The sequence below is a fragment of the Herpailurus yagouaroundi genome, unplaced genomic scaffold (assembly GCF_014898765.1).
Source record: "Herpailurus yagouaroundi ecotype Mexico unplaced genomic scaffold, PumYag 561, whole genome shotgun sequence".
NCBI classification, from domain to species: Eukaryota; Metazoa; Chordata; class Mammalia; order Carnivora; family Felidae; genus Herpailurus; species Herpailurus yagouaroundi.
The window spans coordinates 896-26,017 of record NW_024412778.1 but is presented as its reverse complement, the minus strand read 5'-3'; the positions used below and the strand labels follow the sequence as shown (position 1 = coordinate 26,017).

Genomic DNA, 25,122 nt, shown 5'->3' with positions numbered 1-25,122 from the left:
TCCTGGGGCGCCTGGGTGGCGCAGTCGGTTAAGCGTCCGACTTCAGCCAGGTCACGATCTCGCGCTCCGTGAGTTCGAGCCCCGCGTCGGGCTCTGGGCGGATGGCTCGGAGCCTGGAGCCTGTTTCCGATTCTGTGTCTCTCTCTCTCTCTCTCTCTCTGCCCCTCCCCCGTTCATGCTCTGTCTCTCTCTGTCCCAAAAATAAATAAACGTTGAAAAAAAAATTAAAATAGCAAAGCTCCTGGTGGAAAGGCAGATGAGCAGCTGGGTGGGAGGGCATGTGTTTGCATTTAAGTGTTTAATAAGTGGGGGAGGGACGAATGGGCTGTATTCCCTTCGGGTGACCGGAAAAAAACCTTAGAGAGGGGCCCATTTGTCCAGGGGAGACATAAAGGTGGCCACTTGGGGTTTGCCAATGGGCCTATTAACTTATTAGATGATAAATCTGGTAAGGGTTTTTTGGTTTGTTTTAAAGGTTTGGTTAGTAAAAGCCATAACCTATAGGAGAGCTCTTTTATTGTCAGCCTTCTCGAGTTTGTTTTTAAACTTTACCCAGTATGTTGATGGTTATCATTAGTGCTGACACAATTTTGGAACTTTTTTTTTTAATTTTTTTTTTCAACGTTTATTTATTTTTGGGACAGAGAGAGACAGAGCATGAACGGGGGAGGGGCAGAGAGAGAGGGAGACACAGAATCGGAAACAGGCTCCAGGCTCTGAGCCATCAGCCCAGAGCCCGACGCGGGGCTCGAACTCACGGACCGCGAGATCGTGACCTGAGCTGAAGTCGGACGCTTAACCGACTGCGCCACCCAGGCGCCCCGATTCTGGAACTTTTAAGCACATGGAATAAAGCTTGATTTTCAATGTATAACGAAAAAAAAGTTATGAAATCTAAATGAACTTGGGTAATTAAAAAAACAAACAATTACTTTTGAAAGCTAATTTAGAATGCCCAAACCTATATTGAAGCTGAGTAAACACGGAACACTGAACTATAAGGTGCAAAATACGCGTGTGTAAACATGTCTCGTTAGGCTAAGCGCTTCCGTCTTTAAGATTTGACTTGCGGGGCGCCTGGGTGGCTCAGTCGGTTAAGCGCCCGGCTTCGGCTCAGGTCATGATCTCACGGTTCGTGGGTTCGAGCCCTGCATCGGGCTCTGTGCTGACAGCTCAGAGCCCGGAGCCTGTTTCAGATTCTGTGTCTCCCTCTCTCTATGCCCCTCCCCACTCGCACTCTGTCTCCCTCTGTCTCAAAAATAAATAAACATTAAAAAAAATTAAAAAAAAAAAAAAAAGATTTGACTTGCAAGGAAACTCCTGCCGCTGGGATTGTGTCTGTTAACACCAATCGCATCAGTCACGTTGACGATGAACGTGTTCTGGCGCCTGTAACGCATCAAAATTAGGGACGTCAGGTCCCAAATAGGAAAGAGCTGGCAAATGAGGCAGGTTTGTCTGGTAAGGTCAGTTAAGACGAGGAGGCGGCTTGGGGGAAGGCTGGGTTGCAGGGAAGAAAGCCGACCTCCCTCCCGGGCCCCGGGCGCGCCTCCTTCCCCCACCTCCGGCTCGGGCCCCAGCCTCCCCCTCGTGAGACCTCGTGGCGTCCGCCGAGGGCGCGCAGCCCCCACCCCGGTCGGCGCCTTCTCCGCCCGCGCGGGCGCCGGGGCGGGGGCGGGAGAGGGGAGGCGCGGCCCCGGGCACATGATCCCCCCTCTCGCTGCCGGCCGGGCACCTGACCCAGCGGCCCGGCGGGGTCCCGGCACACCCGAGCCGCGTCCCCGAGCACGGCCCATGGCCTCCCCACGCCTGGGGACCTTCTGCTGCCCCACGCGGGACGCCGCCACGCAGCTGGTGCTGGGCTTCCAGCCCCGGGCCTTCCACGCGCTGTGTCTGGGCGGCGGCGCGTGCCGCCTGGCGCTGGGCCTCCTGCAACTGCTGCCGGGACGACGGCCCGCGGGCCCGGGGGCCACGTCCACGTCCCCGCCGGCCTCGGCGCGCGCCCCGGCCTCCGTCCGCATCCTGCGCGCCGCCGCCGCCTGCGACCTGCTCGGCTGCCTGGGTAAGGGGCGCGGACCTGCTCGACGCCCGGGGTGGGGGAGCCCGGCCCGCGGGTTGGGGCCTGCTGGGTGCCTGGGTGAGGCGCGCGGCCCGCGGGTTGGGACCTTCTCGGCTGCTTCAGTAAGGTGCGCCGCCCGCGGGTCCGGACCTGCTCGGTGCCCGGGTGAGCGTGCGCGGCCCGCGAGGTTGGGCAGGGTGTGTACTCGGAGCACAGAGGCGGCTCCCTAGGGACCGGACAGGACGACCGAGGGACTCAGCGAAACAAGACAGGCAGTAAAAATTATGCCCAGGGGACATTTGTTTAAAGAGAAGAAACAGTTTACAGTGTTCGTTATTGCAGGCTTACTGGGGGAAACTTCAGGCGGTTGCCATTAAACAAAAACCCCAGAAAATACAACGGTTCCCTAATAACTCCTGCGAGTGAGAGACTGACAATGTTCTGTGCATCCACAACCGTTTCCCGAACGGTTTGGCAGAATCGGGAAGAAAACTTGATGTGTCTACCTCTAATACGTATAAATACATAATTTTTTTCAGGTTTGGGTTTTCTACCACAGGCGGCCAAACCGCAGACCCCACACTAAATCCCACCTGTTGCCTCTTTTCTGTGGCCCGAAAGGTTTTTAACAATCAAAAGAAAAATACTTCGTGAAATGTTTTTGATAAATATCCCATGAAATTTAAATGTCCATGTCCTTCAGTAGTTTCGTGGGAACACAGCCGCGCCCTGCCCTTGTGCATTGTCTAGTGCTGTCTTTGCCCTGCAAGGACAGAGGTGGATGATGGCAGAGAAATTGTGGCCCGTAAAGCCTAAACTCTTTTCCAAAACCATTTGTTTGCATTTTTACTTTGGGAAAATTTCCAACTTAAATCACACAGACTGTATAAGGAACCGCCTTCGGACCTATGCTCTCACTTCATCTATACCCCGTCCTGGTATCACCCACCACTGGATTAATTCACAACGACGCGGGGTGGACCTAGAGTGTATTGTGCTGATTGAACTAAGGTAGAGAAAGATAAGAACCACATGAACTCACTCATATGTGGAATGAAAGAAACACAACAGATGAACGTAGGGGATGGAAAGGAAAAATAAAAATGGAGGCAAACTGTAAGAGACTCAAGTACAGAAAACGGAGGGTTGCTGGAGGGGAGGTGGGTGGGGGGGATGGGCTAGACGGGTGATGGGCATCAAGGAGGGCGCTTGCTGGGATGAGCACTGGGTGTCGTATGTGAGAGGTGAATCACTGGGTTCTCCTGAAACCGATACTATGCTATGTGTTAAGTAACTTGAATTTAAGTAAATTAAAAATTAAACATACATACTATACTAGTATTGTCGCCGGAAAATAATAATGAAAGTCAATTCTTTTAAAAGAAAAAAATTTTTTTTCCACGTTTATTTATTTTGGAGACAGAGCATGAACGGGGGAGGGTCAGAGAGAGAGGGAGACACAGAATCTGAAACAGGCTCCAGGCTCCGAGCTGTCAGCACAGAGCCCGACGCGGGGCTCGAACTCACAGACCGTGAGATCATGACCTGAGCTGAAGTCAGCCGCTTAACCGACTGAGCCACCCAGGCACCCCGAAAGTCAATTCTTTAACATCCCTGGTGTATGTTCAGTTGTCTCATAAATGCTATTTTATAGTTGGTTCGTTCGAATCAGGATCTAGATGCTGCCCACATTTGGCAATTGGCTGACGGGCGCTGACCATTTTGGACATGTACTTTTGCATAATTTTACTCGTGAAGCTGAAGGCTGTCGATGGTATTGAAACATCCCTGAGGGGGTGGCAGCAGCTTTCACCCCGCCTTGAGCTGATATCAACGCAGGTGGCTGTCTCAGCGTGCTGTTCTCCAGTTCTGTGCCCTTGTGGTCAGAGACCGTCAAGGAACTTGACTTCCAGTACATACTGTATAACCTCTAGTCACTTTCTCAGACTCCAGGAGTCAGACAGGAAGCAGTACTTCCTTTCTCTTAGGGATAAAACTATCTTGGTGCAGGCTAAATAAATCAGACATTGGTTTTCTTCCTGATTCTGCTGAAACATTTTGGAAAAGCATCTTTTTTTTTTTTTTTTTTTTTTTAAGTTTATTTACTGGGGCACCTGCATGGCTCAGTCGATTAAATGCCTGACTCTTGATTTCAGCTCAGGTTATGATCTCACAGTTTGTGAATTCAAGCCGAGCCCCTCATTGGGGTCTGCACTGACAACGTGGATCCTGCTTGGGATTCTCTCCCTTCTTCCCTCTGCCCCTCAAAACCATGCATGAGTGCACACTTGCATATTCTTCCTCTCTCTCAATAACTAAATAAATACTAAAAAAATTAAGTAATTTCTATACCCCATATGGACTTGTACCCATGACCCTGAGATAGAGTCACACAGTCTTCTGACTGAGCCAGCCTGGTGCCTCTGGAAAAGCATCTTAACAGCAATTTAGTTTCTATAACTTGGATATCTAAAAATAAAGATGCACCCAGATATCTTTTGAGGATCAGTGAAATAATATTTGCATACATGCTTGTTTTTGGAAGGGAGTTGCGTGATATTGACAAATGAGAAGCAGAATTCAGGGCAAGGCTTGGTGACTGACACATCACTGAAAAATACTTATGATGCCTATCTCATAGGGCAGAGTTTTTTTTTTTTTTTCCGGTTTTATTGAGATACAGTTGACATAGAGCACTGTAAGAGTTTAAGATAGCAGAATGACTTGACATACTCATATTGTGAAATGTTTATCACAGTAAGTTGACATTCATCAGCTCATATCGCTACAAAAATACATTGGGCATTTATTGAGCTCGAAGGAATGCTATGTGCCGTAAATGGTAAGCATTCTATGGAAGAAAAGCATTATTTTTGTGAGCAGTGCTTGATAACGAGAAGATGTATCTTAAACGTCTCAGTGTGCATAGTTCCTCCTTAGTGATGTATTACATGGTGTTCGTGTAGTAGTGTGTTATGTAACACAAATTTCATATCGTATATAATGTACGTTTGGTAGTGTATCACACTACATTTAGATTGTATACAATTTAAATACACAGATTGTATTTGGTGACGCATTATGCAGCATACAGTTGGTAGTATAGTATGCAACGTGAGTCTGCCAGTGTATTACATAGAATAGATTTAGTATGTTATGTATTGTATACTTAGTCGTCTGTTACATACTATATTAGTGTACATGAGCACATAGCACAAAACTTCGTGCTGTTTACAATTACTTTTTAGCATTGTATTCCATAGTATGTTATTATTTTTTAAGCTTATTTATTTTGAGAGAGAGAGACACGGAGCAGGGGAGGGCAGAGAGGGAGAGGGAAAGAATCCCAAACAGGGTCTGCGTTGGGAGTGCAGAGCCTGACGCAGGGATCAAACCCATGACCTGTGAGATCATGACCTGAGCCGAAATCAAGAGTCGGACCCTTAACCAGCTAAGCCACCCAGGCACCCCTACGGAGTATGTTATTAGAGCATATCACATTTCTTAACAAAAAACCTTAATATATACCTTAAAGCGTGTATACTATTTTGAGGAGAATTAGGTATTTGGGTTTAATAGCAAGGAAAACTTACAAATCATAAACGTCAAGAGCAAATTATTGAGGAGAGCTAATTTGTGAGAATCTTAATTGCATTATTTACTTATATAATTTTTTAAATGTTTATTTCTTTTGATGGAGAGACAGAATCCCAAGCGGGCTCCGTGCATCAGCACAGAGCCCAATGCAGGGCTCCAACCCCCCAAACCATGAGATCACGACCCGGGCCAATACCAAGAGTCAGATGCTCAACCAGCTGCATCACCCAGGCGCCCCTGTTTTTTATTTTTATTTTTTAAATGTTTATTTTTGAGAGAAGTGCTCGTGGAGGAGGAGCAGAGAGAGAGGGGGACAGAGGGTCTGAAGCAGGCTGGGCACTGACAGCAGAGAGCCCGACGCGGGGCTCAAACTCACAAACCTCAAGATCATGACCTGAACTGAAGTCAGAGGCTTGACTGACTGAGCCACCCAGGCCCTAAATACATTTTTTAAAGAATGAAAGAATTATCTTTTTTACATTTCAGAATCGTGCTGTTTCGGTCATTTCTTTAAATGTCAGGAATGGTTAATACGTGGGTATGAAAAATATAGCCAAGAAATACCGGTTGTTGTTCACATAATTGCTTCTTCATACCAAGTAAGCAAACAACTACATTAGGCATATGATTGTGGCTAATGGTGGTTCAAGTTGAAATCAAAATTCCTGGGATTGCTCTGTGACCGAAATAATTATTCCTAGATCATCTTATTCTCTGTCTCTGTACACACACCGATGTGTACGTTTCTTTCCTCCCTTGTTTCTCTCTCTCTCGCTCTCTCTCTCTTTTTCCATCCACCATCTACTATTTAAAAAAAAATTTTTTTTTCAACGTTTATTTATTTTTGGGACAGAGAGAGACAGAGCATGAACGGGGGAGGGGCAGAGAGAGAGGGAGACACAGAATCGGAAACAGGCTCCAGGCTCTGAGCCATCAGCCCAGAGCCCGACGCGGGGCTCGAACCCACGGACCGCGAGATCGTGACCTGGCTGAAGTCGGACGCTTAACCGACTGCGCCACCCAGGCGCCCCCATCCACCATCTACTTTTAACAGAGCAGCAAGTTGGCTTTAGATACGAATTAGGACCATTACAAAGGACAGTAGCTCACCCTTAGCCACAGTTTCTTTCCGCGGTTCTGGTTCCCCACGGTCCATTCTGGTCCGGAAGCGGTTGGTCATCTGCCCTGTCGGAAGGTCCGTATAGCCCAACACCACATCACGGTGCCTGCATGCTTCACCTCGCTACATCTCACGTCCTCACGAGAAGAAGAGTGAGTACAGTAAGGTGTTTAGAGACCACGTTCACATGACTTCCATTACAGCGTATTATCGATGTTTACTAGTTGTTAGTCTCTAACTGTGCCTAATTTATAAAGCAGGCCGTATCGTTGGAATGTACGTAAAGGACAAAACGTGGCCCATCTAGGATCCGGTACAATGTGCAGTTTCGGCATCAATTGCGGGGCCTGGAATGCATCTCCCGCGGGATGACTGTGTCCTCTTACTCGGTTTTAGGGATCGTCTTCCGGTCTGCGGTGTGGTTGGGATTCCCCGATTTCGTCAAGGGCATCTCAGACGTGAATGGGACGGACCTTTGGCCTGCTGCGTACTGCGTGGGGACCGCAGTAAGTCCACCTGCTTGTGTTGATAACCCTTTCTTCCCACTGTGCTCCTGTGACACTCTGTTCCTCCAAGTGTGGTCTCAGCCCACTGGAGTTTGTTCGAAATGCAAGTTCTCAAGGGCGCCTGGGTCATTTAAGCATCCAACTTGGGCTCAGGGCATGATCTCGCGGTTCGTGGGTTCGAGCCCTGCATAGGGCTCTGTGCTGACAGCTCGGAGCCTGGAGCCTGCTTTGGATTATGTCTTCCTCTCTCTGGCCCTCTCCTGCTCGTGCTTTGTCTCTCTCTCAAATAAATAAACATTAAAAAAAAAAAAAAAAAGAAATGCAAATTCTCAGAACCTTGGTGTGGGGTCTGCCGTGATGTTACACCCCCTGCAGGGACTTCTGACTGACACTTAAATTTGAGGACCACTGCGCTAGTATGGCTCCCCCCTGCCCCCCACCGTATGTGAGCCCACATATACAGTCCTTACCTAGGGTGGAGCTGCAGTTAAAACCAGCTGGCCAAGAAGGGAAAAGAAAGGACAATGAAAGTTGTTGATTTATGGGATATATATTGTGCTTAATGAAATACATATTTGTGCCTTCACTTTTTAAGTTTATTTATTGAGAGAGCGGGGGAGGAGCAGAGAGAGGCAGACAGAGAACCCAAGCAGGCTCCACACTGTCAGCGCAGAGCCCGACGCAGGACTTGAACTCCGGAACCGTGAGGAATCAAGAGTCGGCCGCTTAACCCGCCGAGCCACCAGGCGCCCCGGAATATATTATTTCAATCTGTGTATCTCTGTTGCTCTGTGCACCGAGCTGTGGCAGAATCGTCAGCCTGTCTCCCTGTGCCCGTCGCTGCTTCCCGGCCGCAGAGGGGAGCGCGGTCTCCGCCCGCGCCAGAGGCTGGTCAATGTCCCGCTGCCTCTAGCAGACCGGCCCCTTCCTTCCCCTCTGCTCAGAAGACCTTTCCTGCCCACGCTCCTTCGTTCTCGTTCAGAGGCACTGTCAGCCCTCATGCCGGGGAAGGCTGTGCATCTGAGGCCTTTACGTCCCGTGCTGACAAGTGTACCCGGCCAGCGGGCTTGCTAGTCCGGCGCCGCTGGGCGGACAGAGCATGGAGGCACACGCCGCCCTGGGCCACGCCCCAGCCTTGGTTTCCCAGACTGTCCACGTGTCTCCGGAGGGCTTTCATGTGCTGCTTCCTGACGTCAGAGGAAACCGGCATCTGCCCGCTCCATTCACGGATGGGGACAATCCGGGGCCTGTTTCCAGGAGCTTTGATGCCAGGCTCTTCCTGATTACAGATGTGGATCCAGCTGTTGTACGGTGCCTGCTTCTGGTGGCTGTTTTGCTACGCGGTCGACGCCTATCTGGTGATCCGGAGATCAGCAGGACAGAGGTATGCACAAGAAACTAGAGCTTTCTGCCCAATTTCTGTTGTATGAAGAGGGGTCGGGGGTACCTTTGAGGGCTGCAAAGTAGTTTTCGGTATGGCGGACACAGTCAGAATGTCAGCCGGCCCCTTGAGGATTGTGTCTGGCAGCTATTTCTTAAGTTTATTTAGAGAGCGCAAGAGCGAGCAGGGGAGGGGCACAGAGAGAGGGGGAGAGAGCATCCCGAGCAGGCCCTGTGCTGTCGGTGCAGAGCCCCACACAGGGCTTGATCTCCTGAGCCGTGAGATCACGATCGGAGCCGAAATCAAGCTTAACCGACTGAGCCCCCCAGGCGCCCCTCCGGCAGCTGTTTTTATAAAAAGCTGAAGGCAGATTCCAAATGAGGATTTTAAACCATGACAGCAGGTAATCTATAAATTAAATATTTGCAACTGGACACATACTAACAGAATTGGCATGAATATAAACAGGTTTTGACTGTATCTAGAGATTGGGGAAGATTCTTTGAAGTGTGTGTTCACACTTTAGGCCAAATATGGAAGCCGAACATTGGAGCTCCCGGTGGCTACCCGGTGAGCATCCACGGTGAGTCCCATCTGTATAGGGATCACTCACCGTGGCGCCGTTGGCAAGTTTCTTAACGTGTCTGACTTCTGTTTTCCCAGATGTAGGATAGTAGCAACCGCATCAGGTCACAGGAGAGTCCATGCGATGCTCTGTGAATGGTTGAGGAAAGTGCCTGGCACATAGTAGGCTGTCGGGCGCTGTGCCCTGTGACGGCAGCTGGGGTGAGCATGTGTGTTGGGGGAACAGAGCACCTGAGTGACAAGGGGAAGCTGGATGGCAGCATGGGACGAGTGCTCGGGTCTTCTGACGCTTCATCCAGGAAGCATGTGCCCCCCTACTTTTGTTTGTTTGTTTTTTTTTTGAACTTTATTGAAGTAATCTCTGCACCTAAGGTGAGGCTTGAACTCACAACCCTGAGATCAAGAGCCACATGCTCTTCTGACTGAGCCAGCCAGGTGCCCCATGCTCTTTTTTTGTTTCGTTTTGTTTTAAACAGTTTTATAAAGTTCACCCATTTAAGTGTCTAAAATCCAAAATCCATTGTTTTTTTAGTATATTCACAGAATCATGCAACCATCGTACCAACTAGTTTTAGGACATTTTAATCCTCACCTCCCCCCAATCTCTTTACCAGTGATTAATCCCCACCCCCCTTCCTGCCCCCACCAGGCCCCTGTCTCTAGGTTTGCCTGTTCTGGGTATTGCTTGTAAGCACATTCATTCCATATGTGACATTTTGTGTCTGGTTTCTTTCTGTTTTTTAATATATGTTTATTTTTGAGAGGGAGACAGAGAATCTGAAGCAGACTCCATGTTATCAGTGCAAAGCCTGACATGGGACTTGAACCCACAACCCGTGAGATCATGATGTGAGCCGAAGTCGGAAGCTCAACCGACTGAGCCACCCAGGGTTCCCCTTGTGTCTGGCTTCTTAAACTTAGCGAGACGTTTTCAAGCTTTACCCATGGCGCAGTGGTGTTAGCATTTTATTCCTGTTCCTTGCTGAATAGTATTCGGCTTAGCGGATGTGCTACATTTTATCCATTTATCGGTTGATGGACGTGTGGGTTGTTTGCATCATTTTGGCTATAAGGAATACTCCAGTGACCGCTGGTATGCAGATGTTTGTGTGGACGTGCTATTTCATCGTGTACTCAGGGGCTTTATACCCTGGGTCACATCGTAATTCTCTAACCTTGTTAAGAAACTGCTAAAATGCTTTCCAGCCTGGCTGGTTGCACCATTTTATATTGTCGGCAGCAACGTATAATGGTTCCAGTTTCTCACATCCTTGCTAATACTTGTTCTTTTCCATGTGTTACTTTGGTTTTTAAAATTTAGCCATGTTAGTGTGTGTGTGAATGGTATCTTCCCTGGTGGCTGGTGATGTTGAGCATCTTGTCACATGTTTAGTTGCCATTTGTATACTTTTTTTTGGAGAAATATCTGTTCAGTTCCTTCACCCATTTAATTGGTCTTTGTCATTGAGTTGTAAGAGTTCTTCATATAGGTTCTAGATACAAGTACCTTATTAGATACAGGATTTACAAATATCTTCTGTTCATTGGGTTGTCTTTTACTTGATGGCATTTTTTTAAATTTTTAAAAAATGTTTATTTTTGAGAGAGAGTGAGAGAGACAGTGTGAGCAGGGGAGAGGCAGAGAAAGAGGGAGACACAGAATCCAAAACAGGCTGCAGGCTCTGAGCTGTCAGCACAGAGCCCTATGCGGGGCTCGAACCCACGAACCGTGAGATCATGACGTGAGCCGAAGTTGGGTGCTCAACCGACCGAGCTGCCCAGGTGCCCCAAGATTACTGTAATTTCTGAGGTGCCCTTTTCCAAAAGGTATTTGAAGCCTGTCCCCCCAAAATATCTGAAGAGTGATCTCTGTGATTGGTTGCACACAGTTGTTAACCGCAAAGAGAGTTACGAATTGCATTACTTCTAGATTAACCAGAAGGAGGAGGATCCTTTATCTGGAATATTTTGTAGGAGTTCGTGCATCAAGCTTGGGAACCAAAAAAGAGTTTTATGGTTTGAACACTTCAATTTAGGTCTCATCCATTTTATTCTATTTTTTTAAGGTTTATTTATTTTGAGAGGGGGGCGGGGCAGAGAATGCAAAGCAGGCTCCATGCTGTCAGCACAGGAGCCCAACATGGGGCTCCGACTCTCAAATTGTGCAGTCGTGACCTGAGCTGAAATCAAGAGACACTTACCTGACTGAGCCACCCAGGTGCCCAGGTCTCTGATCCATTTTCAAGATTCGAGATTTAATCTCTACATCCAACATGGGACTTAAACTCACAACCCCAAGGTCAACAGTTGCTTGCTGCACTGACTGAGCCAGCCAGGGGCCCCTGAATAAATTCACTTTAGAAGCCAAAATTAGTAAACAGAAATCACATTCAGGCTGTAGAACACACTGGGAAACTTAAGTAGATTCTTGCTCTAAAATTGTTGATATTCCTTATGTATCATCATCAGTAACTTTGGTGTCTCTGGCCTGAAGTTTAGTGTTTATTTGTGTGCTTGTTCCTTCTACCTTTTAACTTTCAGTCCTAGGCTTTTATACATGTGTACAGAACCTAGACATTCTTGGTTTTGACAATTCTCTAGGGAAGAGAGTTAAGATCAAGGGCAGCCAACCAGGTATATCAATGAGGACTAGTTTTGGCTACATAGAATACATAAAATAACTTTAAAGTAAATTTTTTTTTCATGCCAAAGGAGGCCAGAGGTAGGCAATCCCGGGCCCTTATAATGGACCTCAGGGACCCACGCTTCTTCTATCTTTTGCTGCATCGTCCTGTTGTGTGACTTTCATCTTCAAGGCATCATGGCCCAATATAGCTCCTGGAGCTCCAGCCATCACATCTGCATTCCAGGCCACAGGAAAGAGGAAGGGGCAATGCATAAGGGGCCTGTTTTCTCCTGAGCCATTTCCCTTTAAGCAGCCTCCCTGGGGATTTTACACAACTATTCCTTTTTTGGAATGGACAGAATTTAGTTTCATGGTCACAGCTGCAAGAGGAGGTTGGATTGGAAACATAGTCTGTTAAGCAAGCCTGCTGCTATTTGGCATGCCATCAAGGTTATTTTACCAAGGAAAAAGGGGAAATGGCTTTGGGTAGGCAACTAGCAACAATGAGAAGTGTTTGACCCAGAGGCCAGTGCAGCTAAGTGTGTGTTCCTGTGTGACACCTTTCTCACTCAGTTTTGGAAGGATTGGAGTTAGGGCACAACAAGAGGTGTCACAGCCAGCCAGCTGTGGAGGTGAGAAGAGCCTTGGAGCACCTCCAGGAAGCTGGTTCTGTCGCAGGAGGAGGTATTGCTTCACCCCCACCCCCACCCACGGATGACTGCGGTCCGCCCGGGCAGCCCGAGAGCTCTCTGGAGCGAGAAGACAGGCAGAGCCCTGAGAAACCAGGACAGGCCGTCAGGAAGCCCTCCTCATAGCCAGCAGTGTTTGCAACTCATTTTGGAGCACAGCGTGAGAACAGGCAGGCTGCAGGGGTGGGGGGTTCCACACTTCAGGGGATGCTGGCAGGGCCTAGCGTCCGAGGACCGGCCGGTCGTGCGGGAGGCAAACAGCCAAAGATGTGAAACATTCGGATGCAAGGACAGGAGCAAGCGCAGGGGCCCAGGACTAGGAAGACTGTTGAGAGTGAAGCGGCTCTGCCATCAAAGAGGAGCGGGGATCACAGCAGAGCAGTAAGACAGGCGCTCTGTAGCCACGGAGACCCAGAAGCCCCGCTCGTCATGGCAGAAGCCCTGCTTCCTGGTGTGAGGGCTCCAAGGGGCCAGAGCTGTGGGTGCGGCTCCTCTGTTAAGAGCCAACTTGCTTCCAGAGCCCAGGGTGCGGTCGATACCACGGTTAAGACACTGCAGCCTCCCAGGAGGGTCCCGAGGAATTCCAGGGCAGGGGGCCAGGCTTTGCAGGTATGGCTGGATTAAAGTCTGTATTCCCTTCTAGATCCTTCCAGTCCTTAGCTATTTTCTTTGGCACAGGAGAATCTTTTTTTTTTTTTTTTTAATCCTAATCCTAAGAAATGTCATGAAGACAGATTTAGAGTTAAAATGTAAACTCCTGCGGCTCCAGCCGTGGGATGTACAGGTTTTAAACAACAGCAGAAGTTGCTTGAGATCGTGGGAAAAGCCCTCAATCGATGTCCCGACTTGCTCTGTGAATAGGAGTGTGGGGGAAAGGGGGTCCGGGGAGGGCCCTCGTGTGCCTGGACATAAAAACGGTCTAGTGCTCACCTAAAGAGATGAGCATGTTCAGCCACCGGCTGCTCTTGATTGTGGATGCATTGGACTTGAGACTCATGACCTGGTGTGGGTTCGGGCTCACATCGGTTATTAAAGTGGCTGCTGCCTGAGCAGCCGGGCCCAGTCTGGCTCTCTCCCTGCTTGGCCATCTGGGGCCAGAGCACTGCTGAGTAGTCTGTGCCCCCCTCCCCCCCGCCACCACCCCCCCCCCCCACCAGGCCTGCACTCGCCTGGCCTGCTCCCTCCCACCTCTGCGGACAACACCCCTGGACAACACCCCTGGCTCCCTCGGCCCAAGGTTAGGTTCTGGAATGCGGAGCTCCTGCTCTATTCAACAACCCAGGCCTTGGCAGAAAGCTGCTCCTTTCATTTCTTTCTTTGATGCAGAGCCTCTGACTTCTGGATGGGACACACCCCATCAGCTCCCAAACCCAGAGAGGTAGGGGCAGGGCTGCTCCAGAACCGGTTCTAACGCGAACCTTGTGGCCTTCCAGAGAACTGGCTGGGAAAAGTTGCTTCTTCCTGCAGCTCATTGCTGTGTGCCATCCCTTGTCTGCTTGTGGAAGGGCACCCTTGCACTCAGATCCCTGACCGTTCCCTTGCCTACACAGCTGGTTTTCAGAGTTAAAATCCCAGTGGGTTGGGGGTGGCACTATTTGCCGGGAGCCTGGTACAGTCATGGGTGACGGTGAGCGCATTCGACGGAGCCGTGGGCCCCCGTCCCGTGGCACAGAAGAGGCCGGTTAAATGCTCTTTAACAGATGGCTGTGCACCCCTCTCCCAGACCCCATCTGCAGGGCTGACTGAGTCCCTGGGGGAAAGGGAGGGGCGTGTGGGAGGACAAAGACAGAGGGTAGAGATGGTCCAGGAATGTTAAGCATGCAGGGAATGGTGGGGTGTGGGGGTGGGAGGCGAGAAAGGAGAGCTCCCCGCTCTCCCGGAACATGGAACGAACCCACATTTCTTCAGAGACCTTGGTTTGCACTGAGACCCGTGAATTCTAGGTACAGATGCACCTTTGGGAATGTGTGGGGATAGGAGCTCCTTGCTTATTGGGTGAGCTGGGTACTTAGGAGGACTGATGAGGTTCAAGTGCCTTGTTCTTGTCAAGCTGGAAAGACTCCTGTTACGTGAAAGAAGCCAGACACAGAGGGCCACGTGTTGTGTGCCACCATTTACACGGATTGTGCAGAGTGGGAGAAGCCAAAGACACACACAGGAGGCGGGTGGTTGCTGGGACTGGGGGCAGGAACAGGGACAGTTGCTGGGGCTGGGGGCGGGAGGAACGGGGACTGCCTGCGGGCACGTCCTTCTGGGGCCGTAGCTGTTTCAGAACCGGGGAGAGGAGGCCAGAGGAGGCCGTTGCACAATGTGAGGTTGCCCAAGGCGACAGAGCGCCTCCGCTTGAACATGGTTACTTTTATGTTCCGTGAATTTCATCTCAATTACAAAAGGAAAACTCTGAGGTAGAATGGGGCAGGTCTTTACCGAGGGTTTGCTCAGTGTAACTTTTCCCGATGGTCGGGGAGGGGGGGGGGGACCCGGGAGTTGGTCTGGTACTTTGTGTGGCTGGGCATCTCCGAGCTCGTCTCAGGCCAGGCCCCCTGATTCTGCTTCTGTCCTAGCACCATCCTGCTTTACCACATCATGGCCTGGGGCCTGGCTGTCCTGCTGTGCGTGGAGGGAGTGGTCATGCTCTACTACCCGTCCGTGTCCAGGTAAGCAGGCACTCCCTGCCCCCTGACTCATTGTTCTCTGGCGACAAATACACAGGCCCTGACGCGGAGTGGGCACCTTGCAGGTCAGGCCATTGTTCACGGACCTGCCCAGACCCGTCCTGGGGAGCTCGCTACGGTACTTGTACCCTGGAGTTTGTTTCCCCGCCTCAGCCCCTCACATTTCTGTAGGTGCCTGTGGATGCAAGTATGTGCACCCAGCTTGAGGTGCGTCCTCATGTCAGGGTGTGCACCCAGCGTTAGGCGTGTTCCTCTCTCCATATCGATGGGGCTTCCTCATGCACACCCTTTAGTTGTTACGCTTCAGGCCAGCTTCATCTGGATGAGCAGGGGAGTTTAACATCCTAAGGATGAATTCGAAATGGCTTGGAGAAACCCAAAGATTGCTCTTAGAAGAGCTGGATCTAAGCGTCCGCTTGCTTCACTTTGCCGCTTCTCTTCCGGCTGTATTCCCGCTATCCTGAACACAGATCCAGGGAAACAGATAATCTGAAATTGTCTTAGGTATTTCTTCAACGTCCTCAAAAGTCTCCTCAGTGCAGTCAGTCCTCTGTAAGGGCTCACGGTCCCTCCAAGGAGGTGTGCTCTAGCTTCCAACGGAAAGCTGCAACAGGTGGGGACATGGTCTCTGTCTGGGATCTTAGGGCAGTGTAGACAAGGATCACAGCCCAGCCTGAGGACAAATCTGGTCCTCTGCTTGTTTTTATCAGTAAAGTTTTATTGGAACACAGTCACGCCCTTTGTTTATGCATGGTTTATGGCTGCTTTCACACTGCAGTGTCAGAGTAGTTTTCACAGAGAATGGGTGGCCCATGGAGCATGAAACACGGTAAAAGTTCCCTTACAGAAGACGTTTGCTGACTCGTGGTTGGACAATTTCTCCCCCTTTTTTGACTTCTTGTAGCTACTCGGATGTCTCCAAATTGGTGTTGCCTTCTCGATGGCGGATACTCCCAAAGTCTGTGTGGATGCATCCATACAGCTGCTCTGAGGAACTTTACGAGGACAAGTACGGTGTCCGTGGCTGTTACAGTGGGGTGCGCTTAATGGTTAATCGTGGAAAGGGAGCTTTCATCACTCCGCTTCACCCGTGGGCTCCTGGAGCCTCCTGGGAAGGTTGTACCTGAGCATGAGGGAGCCATCGCTGCGGGGCTCACTCCCAGGTGCCCCCTTGGTCCTTAGGAGGCTGCTCCCGGGCCTGTGCAAACTGCTATCCCCACTCACTCAATCATCGCTTACTTTTGTCTTTTGGTCAGAGTCATGGCTTTTCTTTTTTTCCTTTTTTTTTTTTTTTTTTCTTTAGCAGTTTATTTTATTTTTTGAGAGACAGAGCATGACAGGGCAGAGAGAGGGAGACACAGAATCCAAAGCAGGCTCCAGGCTCCGAGCTGCCAGCACAGAGCCTGACGCGGGGCTGGAACCCACCACAGTGAGATCATAACCTGAGCTGAAGTCAGATGCTCAGCCGAGTGAGCCACCCAGGCGCCCCAAATCATGGCTTTTCTGCTGCTTGATTCTCTTTGTCCCCTCAAGCCTTTCCAGACCACACTTGAACCTGCACAGCTGAAAATGAAAACTTCCATGAAAAGGAAGGTAGCCTTGTGGGATGGTGTTGTGTTCCTTCTCCTGGCGAGAAAAGGTGGCCGTGCGTTTTTCCCACCCAAGTTGTTTTGCATTCAGTCATTTTCCCCTTCTGGCCTGGACCACTCCAGGCACGTTAGAACAAGAGTGCGTGTGTGCATTTTTATCGTTCTGCCTTCTGTGGCCACAGAGGCTGCTCCCTCATCTGCTTTTCCACCTCCTCCCTGGGTTGGGCCTGAGCAGTCCTCTCTCCCCTTTGCCTTTGATTCTCTCTTCCTCGTTGCTCTCTGACGTTATGTGTTTCTTCGCTCCTAGCTCCCACGTGGGGAAGCCGCGCCTGTGTGGCACTCTGCTGCCCCACCTGCTGACTGACGATTCCCATGATCCTTCAGTACAAGTTCTGGTCCTTCCCCTGAAAAGCACCTCTGCTCCGATTGTTCTACACAACCACGGCAACGCATTTCCCTTGGAATAGGAGGGCTGGGTATTTTGAGGCGCTAAAGGGGAGAGACTGGATCTTACTCACAGGACTGGCCTTTTTTTTTTTTTTATTGACTTATCACTTACATATCACGCCCAGTGCCCATCCCAACAAGTGCCCTCCTTAATGCCCATCACCCATGTTCCCTTCTCTCCACCCCTCCATCAACCTTCAATTATTCTCGGCATTTAAGAGTCTTATGGTTCGCCTCCCTCTCTGTTATCTTATTTTTCCTTCTGTTCTCAATGTTCATCTGTTGAGTTTCTCAGATTCCACATACGAGTGAAAACCTGTGATATCTTTTTCTGACTTATTTTGCTTAGCATAATACACTCTAGTGCCACGCTCTTTGTTGCAGAAGGCGAGATTTCATTCTTTTTCATTGCCGGGTAGTATTCCATTGTATGTATATCACGTCTTCTTTACCCATTCGACAGTTGATGGACATTTGGGCTCTTTACATCATTTGGGTATTGTGGATAGCAGCACTATAAACATTGGGGTGCACGTGCCCCTTCGAATCAGCACTTATGTATCCTTTGGATAAATTCCTAGTAGTGCAATTTCTGAGTCGTAGGGTAGCTCGGTTTTTAATTTTTTGAGGAACCTCCATAGTGTTTTCCACAGTGGCTGCACCAGTTTGCATTCCCATTTGTGTCTTTTTCTCCTTGAAGAGACCCAGTGGGGGGCCTCCCCTTTTCCCTTTTCGAGTGTCCTTTCCTATCTTTCCTTTTGTTAGCAGTGACCTTTAAAATCTCTCCCCCGTGGAATGCCCTAGAGGGCCTCACATTTACAGGACAAATAGAAACATGATTGGTCTCTCCTGTTCTTCAGTGATTGATTGATTGATTGCTCCTTTGCAGACGTAAGGTGTGAGTCACATTTCTTTCTGGCAGAGTCAGAAGTAGATTTACGCATTTGCCTTTTCTCTCTCACCCTCTGATCTCACCTTCCAGGTAAGGGTGTATATTTTAGGGAAAGCCTTGTTCTCAAGAATGGCTTCGTCCTCCTCCCTCAGGTGTGAACGGGATCCGGAGCTCGCCATCCCGCACTATGTCACCACATACTTGCCGCTGCTGCTCGTCCTGGGGGCCAACCCCATCCTATTCTGGAAGACCGTGACCGCAGGTGAGCAGCAGGGAAGCTGTCTGGGTGCGTGACCAGGGCTATGGCCCCATGCCTTGGGCTCAGATAATGGCATGCGTTGTGCTCCTCGAATCATCTAGGATGCTAGACGTCATTTGTCATCCTCTAGAGACGTAAGTACAATACACTTGGAGAAAGTGAGCAGGTTTAATAAGGGAAAGCGAGCAAGCCTATCTGGTCATGGGCTACACAAGTTCTTTGCCAGTGTTTAATAGCTCAAGGCCAGGGCCAGTGGACTTTTCACTTCCGTCTAGGCTCATCCTGGGTCTGCCCTTGGGGTGCCTTGGAGGCCCCAGGAGTGCCCGTGGAAAACCGTGGAGGTCAGATAGGAGCGTAAGGAGAGGAGTGGGGAGCCGGGGGGGGGGGGGGGGGGAGGGAGGGGGTATGGCCTGAAGAGTGAGCCTGGTTACTCCCGTGAGGTGCTTGACCTTGTGTCTTTACTCAGTTGGGCAGGAAACAGGAAGTAGAGTGCAGGAAAGGAGTCGGGTGCAAATAGTAAGAACTGAGTAAGAAGGATGTTATGAGCCAGCAGGATGCCCTGGAAAGAACTCTGAGCTGAGGCTGGGGACTTGGCATTCTGGTTCCACCCCATCCTCACGGAGGCGTGACCTGGGGCAAACCTCCATCCTGCTCAAGCTGCATGGATCTCTCCTGTGCAGAATGAGAATGAACAAGTGCACCTTGGGGCACCTGGGTGGCTCAGTCGGTGAAGCGTCCGACTTCGGCTCAGCTCATGATCTCACGGTTCGTGGGTTTGAGCCCCGTGTCGGGCTCTGTGCTGACAGCTCAGAGCCTGGAGCCTGCTTCCGATTCTGTGTCTCCCTCCCTCTCTGCCTCTGCCCTGCTCATGCTCTGTCTCTTTTTCTCTCAAAAATAAACATTTAAAAATATTAAAGGAAAAAATAAATAAAAAGAAGCGCCCCTTAATGGAAAGGTCGGTTGATTGTAGAACTTCAAAACATTTCAAGTGCTCTGCCACCTAAGAGTAGGAAATCATGCGGCTCTTTGGATCAGTTTTTTTCCTCCACGTTGCGTTTAAAAACAGTGTATTGGGGCGTCTGGGTGGTTCAGTTGGTTGAGTATCTAACTCTTGATTTTGGTTCCAGTCATGATGCCAGTGTCATGGGATTGAGTGCTCTCTGCTGAGTGTGGAGCCTGCTTAAGATTCTCTCTCTTCTTCTGCCCCCTCCCCTGCTTGTGCACTCTCTCCCTCTCTCTAAAATAAAAAAATAAAATTAAAATAAAAACAGCATGTTAAGTACAGCAACTTTTTATACAGATTTGCATAAAAGTACTGAGTCAATTATATCAAACAAAAATCATGTCTAGGTAAAGGACTGATAAGAACGACAGTAAGATGCTAACAGTGCTTGTCTCAGGATAGACAATAGCTCGTTGATTTTCCTCTAACCTTTTTTAATGTTTTCCAACTTGTCGAGGCACCGCCTGGGTGGCTCAGTTGGTTCCGCATCTGACTTCGGCTCAGGTCATGATCTTGCGGTTTGTGAGTTTGAGCCCCACGTCGGGCTCTGCCTGACAGCTGGGAGTCTGCTTCGGATCCTGTGTCTCCCTCTTTCTACTCCTCCCCTGCTCTCACTCTGACTCTCTCAAAAATAAATAAACATTAAAAAGTAAAGTATTTTCCAACTTGTCTATAATGAGAAATTTTTAATCTCTCAATGTTTCAAAACAGTGTGCATTATTTTTGTAATAGAAAATATAAACCTTTAAAAATATAGTTTTGTTTTTTAATGTTTGAGAGAGAGAAGGCAGGGGAAGGGCAGAGAGAGAGGGAGAAAGAGGATTTGAAGCTGACAGAGCCACATAGGGGACTCGAACTCATGATCTGTGAGATCATGAACTGAGCCAAAGTTGGACGCTTAACCGACTGAGACACCCAGATGCCCCTAAATATATAGATTTTTTTTTATGTTTATTTTTCAGAGAGAGAGGCAAGAGAGAGACAGAATTTGAGGCAGCCTCCATGCTGACAGCAGAGACCCTGACATGGTGCTCAAACTCACAAACTGGTGAGATCGTGACCTGAGCCACCCAGGTACCCCTAAAAATACAGTTTTCGAATCAGTAAAATCCAAATAAAATTTGGAGCTTAATTAATAGTAACAGACCATTGTTAATTTCTCCCCGGTGACGAATGTGACCCTCGGTGTGTAAGATGTTAATGTTGAACGAGTCTGGGTATAGGTATGAAGAAAGTCTCTGTACTGTCTTTGCAACTCTTCTGGAAGTCTACAGTTCTTGGGAGGTGAACGTTTTAAAGACCCCGTGTCCCTTCGAGTCTGCGAGGACCCCAGCTTGGAGTGTGGGGGAAGGAACGGCCGTATCTTGGGCTGTCTTCTCTTCTGCCTTTGCTTTCGGGCTTACGTCCATGTTGACTCTCTTCCCTGTCACTCAGGAGATGCAAATAATGACTGTGACATGCAGTTCCCCTCTGTTTTTCACAGTGGCCTCTTTACTAAAAGGAAGAAAAGGCATTTACACAGAGAACGAGAGACGGATGGGAGCCGTGATCAAGATCCGATTTTTCAAAATAATGCTGGTTTTAATTATTTGGTAACCTTTCTTCTATTTTTTATTTTTTAATTGCCGCTGGGAAGGGATACGTAAACAACTTGTCATTTTGCTTTTCTAAGTGTGGCCCGAAAGTTGCAAAGCAGAGAGTCTTTGGAAAGGAGATCTTTGAAACTGCACTAGGTGCCCTTTGAGGAAATACACGCGAGACAGGAAGGCAGGCCCACAATCTGTGAACTCCTGGAAAGATACTCATCTCTCCTCAGATTATATATAAAGCCCTCAGAACAAACAACTCCTGAGTTTAGTTTCCAGATACCGTGAACGTGCATCTGGTGTTTTGGCCCACTGCCAGGGCTAACTCTGAAATAAAACGCTGGACCACACTTTTAAAATGTACCTGTTTGTATCATTCTTGACCCCAGGATTCCTGGATCTGCGAAGATATAGGACAAGGGCACATCTTTTGGTGGGATGATTCATGGTTCCATCAAGACATACAGAGAGAGCCATTTTTCTCTAAACCTCAGTTGGCCCCACAGTTGGCATTCTGCCCAGTTTCAGGTGCATGCTTTGAAAATAGATCTGTAACCCATGCAAAACAGATGGGAACCAGAAAACCTTTTGCTGGGGTGAATCAATACTTTGCAAAACAGGGCGTGCCTTCGTGGTGTTAATAATTGATGTGATAGGAGGAGATTTGTTTGGACGTTGTCCTAGGCGAGATGGAAATGATCTCCCTCTCAAAATACACTCAGCTCCTCATTTTATTTTATTTTTAATTTTTTTTAACATTTATTTATTTTTGAGACAGAGAGAGACAGAGCATGAACGGGGGAGGGTCAGAGAGAGGGAGACACAGAACCTGAAACAGGCTCCAGGCTCTGAGCTGTCAGCACAGAGCCCGACGCGGGGCTCGAACTCACAGACCGTGAGATCGTGACCTGAGCTGAAGCCGGTGCTCAACTGACTGAGCCACCCAGGCGCCCCAACAGCTCCTCATTTTAAATGTCGTTGGCCTACCAACAATAACATCAAACAGTTCACACGTGAAATAGCAAGATTTGTGCAGCTCTCCCTCAAAACGTTATTACATTACTCTTCAAGTGAAAATTGAATTTTGAGTTATTAGCTATAACGTTAGAGCCTTACACCCGAGGTGGTGTTGCATGTTACCCTTGGAAGAAGTCGCTGATCTCTGCTTTACAGAAAGAGTTAGGTCTCTTAAATTAAATCCTGGATGTGCTGGTTCCTCCATGTGCCCAAGTGGATTCCCCTCCAGGACTTGGTGGTCTCGGAGGACAGGTTTCCTGACCGCCGGCATTTAAAGATGAGTTGGGTTACATGTTCTCTTTACCCTGGGTTCTTTTTCTTTCTGACAGCTGGTTGCCAAACATCATCAACGAAAGCCTTTTATTCTATCTTGAAATGCAACCAGATATCAACGGGAGCTTTTTGAGACCTGTGAGAAATGCGGCCAAGACCACGTGGTTTATAATGGTAGGTCAACCTTGATTAAAAATTTTTTTTCTTGAAAAGTAAAGTTCAGAGAGAAAAAAAAAACCACTCCAAAGTATGATGTGTTGTTGGTTAAACATGTAACGGTATGTACCTGTATCTGGCTTTGATGTACCAGCTAGCTAGTCTCATTCATTGTTGGGACCGTTATTAAATGGGGACATCTCTGGTAAATCAGTTTGGCCCAGTTTTTCAGACCTTTCAAGCAGACCCAAAATATCAGAGAATTTCACTTGAAGAAATATTTCAGACCATGAAAAAGCCATAGGGATGAAGGTGTTCCTTGTAACATCATCCACGATTATTAAACTGATACGAACAGATACCACACTTGATCTTAGCCAAAAGGCCAAGAAGCGATGCCATCATCCATATTGTGTTATAGGCAACCCAAATGAAACAAATACAAGGAAATGGCTAAGTAAATTACAATTTTTCATCCTGGTGGAGTGTTATGTAGATGTTAAATGTGACAATTATGAAGTCTCTAGTATTTTGAAAATATATTTAAAAAAATTCTTTAAATGTTTATTTTTGAGAGAGGTAGAGATAGAGTGCTAGCAGGGGAGGGGCAGAGGAAGAGGGAGATACAGAATCTGAAGCAGGCTCCAGGCTCTGAGCTGTCTGCATAATCCGACTCAGGACTTGAACTCACAAACTTCGAGATCATGACCTGAGCTGAGTTTGGACGCTCAATGGGCTGAGCCACCTGGGTGCCCCTGAAATCTGTAGTTTTAAGTGAAAAACGCAGGATATAAAAATTACACTAGTTACAACTACATAATAACATGTGTGAAAAAAATATCGTATAGAAATACACAGAGCGGTGAAGCAGCTGGGTGGCTCAGTCGGTCGGGCGTCCGACTTCGGCTCAGGTCATGATCTCGCGGTCCGTGGGTTCGGGCCCTGCGTCAGACTCTGTGCTGACAGCTCAGAGCCTGGAGCCTGCTTCGGATTCCGTGTCTCCCTCTCTCTCTGCTCCTCCCCTGTTCATGCTCTGTCTCTGTCTCAAACATAAATAAAAACATTAAAAAAAATACACAAAGTGGAAATAAGGTGGAAACACCATGAATAGATTCCTCCCAGTGTTTTCGCTGTGTTGCATTTGTAATGAAAAAACAAAACTGTTAGCGGAGAGGTAGACGTTGTCTTGTACGGAATTGATATTTCTGCTGCTTCCGAACTGGGGAGAATCTGGCCCATGAGAACTTTATAATAAGACGAGCATTCACTGCCTCCACCTCTTTGCTTTGGTTTGGAGTTTCTCTTGGTTCCTTTGGTTTACTTCATGGGTACTTAGCACACGGAAATAGAGGAACGTCCCCTAGACTCGTTTTTAGCCTCAGGTACCTTTGTTAAATCACATTCTGACTCAGAAGCACAAGATGGAGAGCATCTCTGTGTAGGAGAGCCTAGCTGCCTGGCAGGGGTGAAAATAGGATCGGTTCGATTGCCCTGTGTCGCATGCATCCCCTCCCCCCACCCCCTCCAGCTCTCCCCTCCCCGCCTCCTCCTGAAGGTACAGCACCTAAAGCCAATCTTGGTCTTGCCCTGAAGCAGCCAACCGGGTCACTTCCAAGTGAGGCAGCCGAGTGAGCATCCGAGTGGAGTTAATGCTCAAATTCCCAGTACACAGACTGGCCAACTCGTGTCTTTTTGTCCTTCCTCCTAGGCGATACTGAACCCAGCCCAGGGATTTCTCTTGTCTTTGGCCTTCTACGGCTGGACAGGATGCAGCCTGCAGTTTCAGTCTCCCAGGAAGGAGATTCAGTGGGAATCCATGGCAACCTCTGCCGCGGAGCAGCCCTACCTGTCCCCAGATGGCTCCAGCGCACCCGGTGAGAGCCTCACTCCCAGGAAGGTGCTGCGACTCGGCGGGCACGTGTCCGACGAGGCCCTGAGCCTGTTGTCTGAAGGTGAGCCTTGTCTGCCAATGCAGGTGAATTGCGGAGCCCCGGGGCCACCCGGAAGTCCTTTATCAAACCAGGAAGTGATGTGTTGTGGGAGAGGTGTCCGTGACACCTGTAATACCCTCAAGGGTGTGAGGGGAAAGTTACAATAGCAGCAATGATGCTCCTCTTGTATTCTGTTACCCACTTGTCTTTTTAATATTTTAATGGCACTTATTAAGCACTGCAGACCTGTGTAATTTTTTAAAATGTTTATTTTTGAGAGAGAGAGACAGAGCGTGAGCAGGGGAGGGGCAGAGAGAGAGAAAGGGAGACAAAGAATCGGAGCCAGGCTCCAGGCTCTGAGCTGTCAGCACAGAGCCTGACGTGGGGCTTGAACCCACAAACTGCAAGATCATGACCTGAGCCTGAGTCGGACGCTTAACTGAGCCTCCCAGGCTCCCCAAGACTTATGTAATTGTAAGCGGTTCCCCCCGCTTGGCTGGATGGCTTTATCAGTGTGAGATAGTCACTCCAGACCCATCACATACGCCTGCTGTGCTGTAAGGCCGTGAATGGTGTGACCGGACCTCTGTGGCTCCAGGTACGGTTCGGTGTGCCCAGCTCACGTGGGACGTTTCAGATGAAGACCCAGTCTGCCAGCGCTGGCTCTTCCCATCTGTCCTTTTCACTGAAAGACTTGAGTGCTGGGGTCTGCAGACCTCTCTGTGGTCATC

General features: G+C 48.9%; 1 protein-coding gene and 1 non-coding gene across 3 annotated transcripts; one reads left to right on the top strand and one right to left on the bottom strand.

Annotated features, from left to right (window-relative positions):
- The first annotated feature begins 1,700 nt into the window (after positions 1 to 1,700).
- GPR143 (G protein-coupled receptor 143) lies at positions 1,701 to 24,711 on the top strand. Of its 2 annotated transcripts, XM_040465498.1 has the most exons (8): positions 1,752 to 2,062; positions 7,173 to 7,282; positions 8,572 to 8,666; positions 15,128 to 15,220; positions 18,319 to 18,428; positions 20,912 to 21,020; positions 22,361 to 22,478; positions 24,169 to 24,710. In XM_040465498.1, exons 1-8 carry the CDS (start codon positions 1,795 to 1,797, stop codon positions 24,556 to 24,558), a joined length of 1,293 nt encoding a protein of 430 aa, XP_040321432.1. In that variant the 5' UTR covers positions 1,752 to 1,794; the 3' UTR covers positions 24,559 to 24,710. The 2 variants fall into 2 exon arrangements, with proteins under 2 accessions (XP_040321431.1, XP_040321432.1); XM_040465497.1 differs by lacking the exon at positions 15,128 to 15,220 and having other exon boundaries at positions 1,701 to 2,062; positions 24,169 to 24,711.
- On the bottom strand, positions 22,670 to 22,857 carry LOC121023541 (U2 spliceosomal RNA). Its single transcript, XR_005787448.1, has one exon. It is a non-coding gene; the product is annotated as a U2 spliceosomal RNA (small nuclear RNA).
- Positions 24,712 to 25,122: the final 411 nt, after the last annotated feature.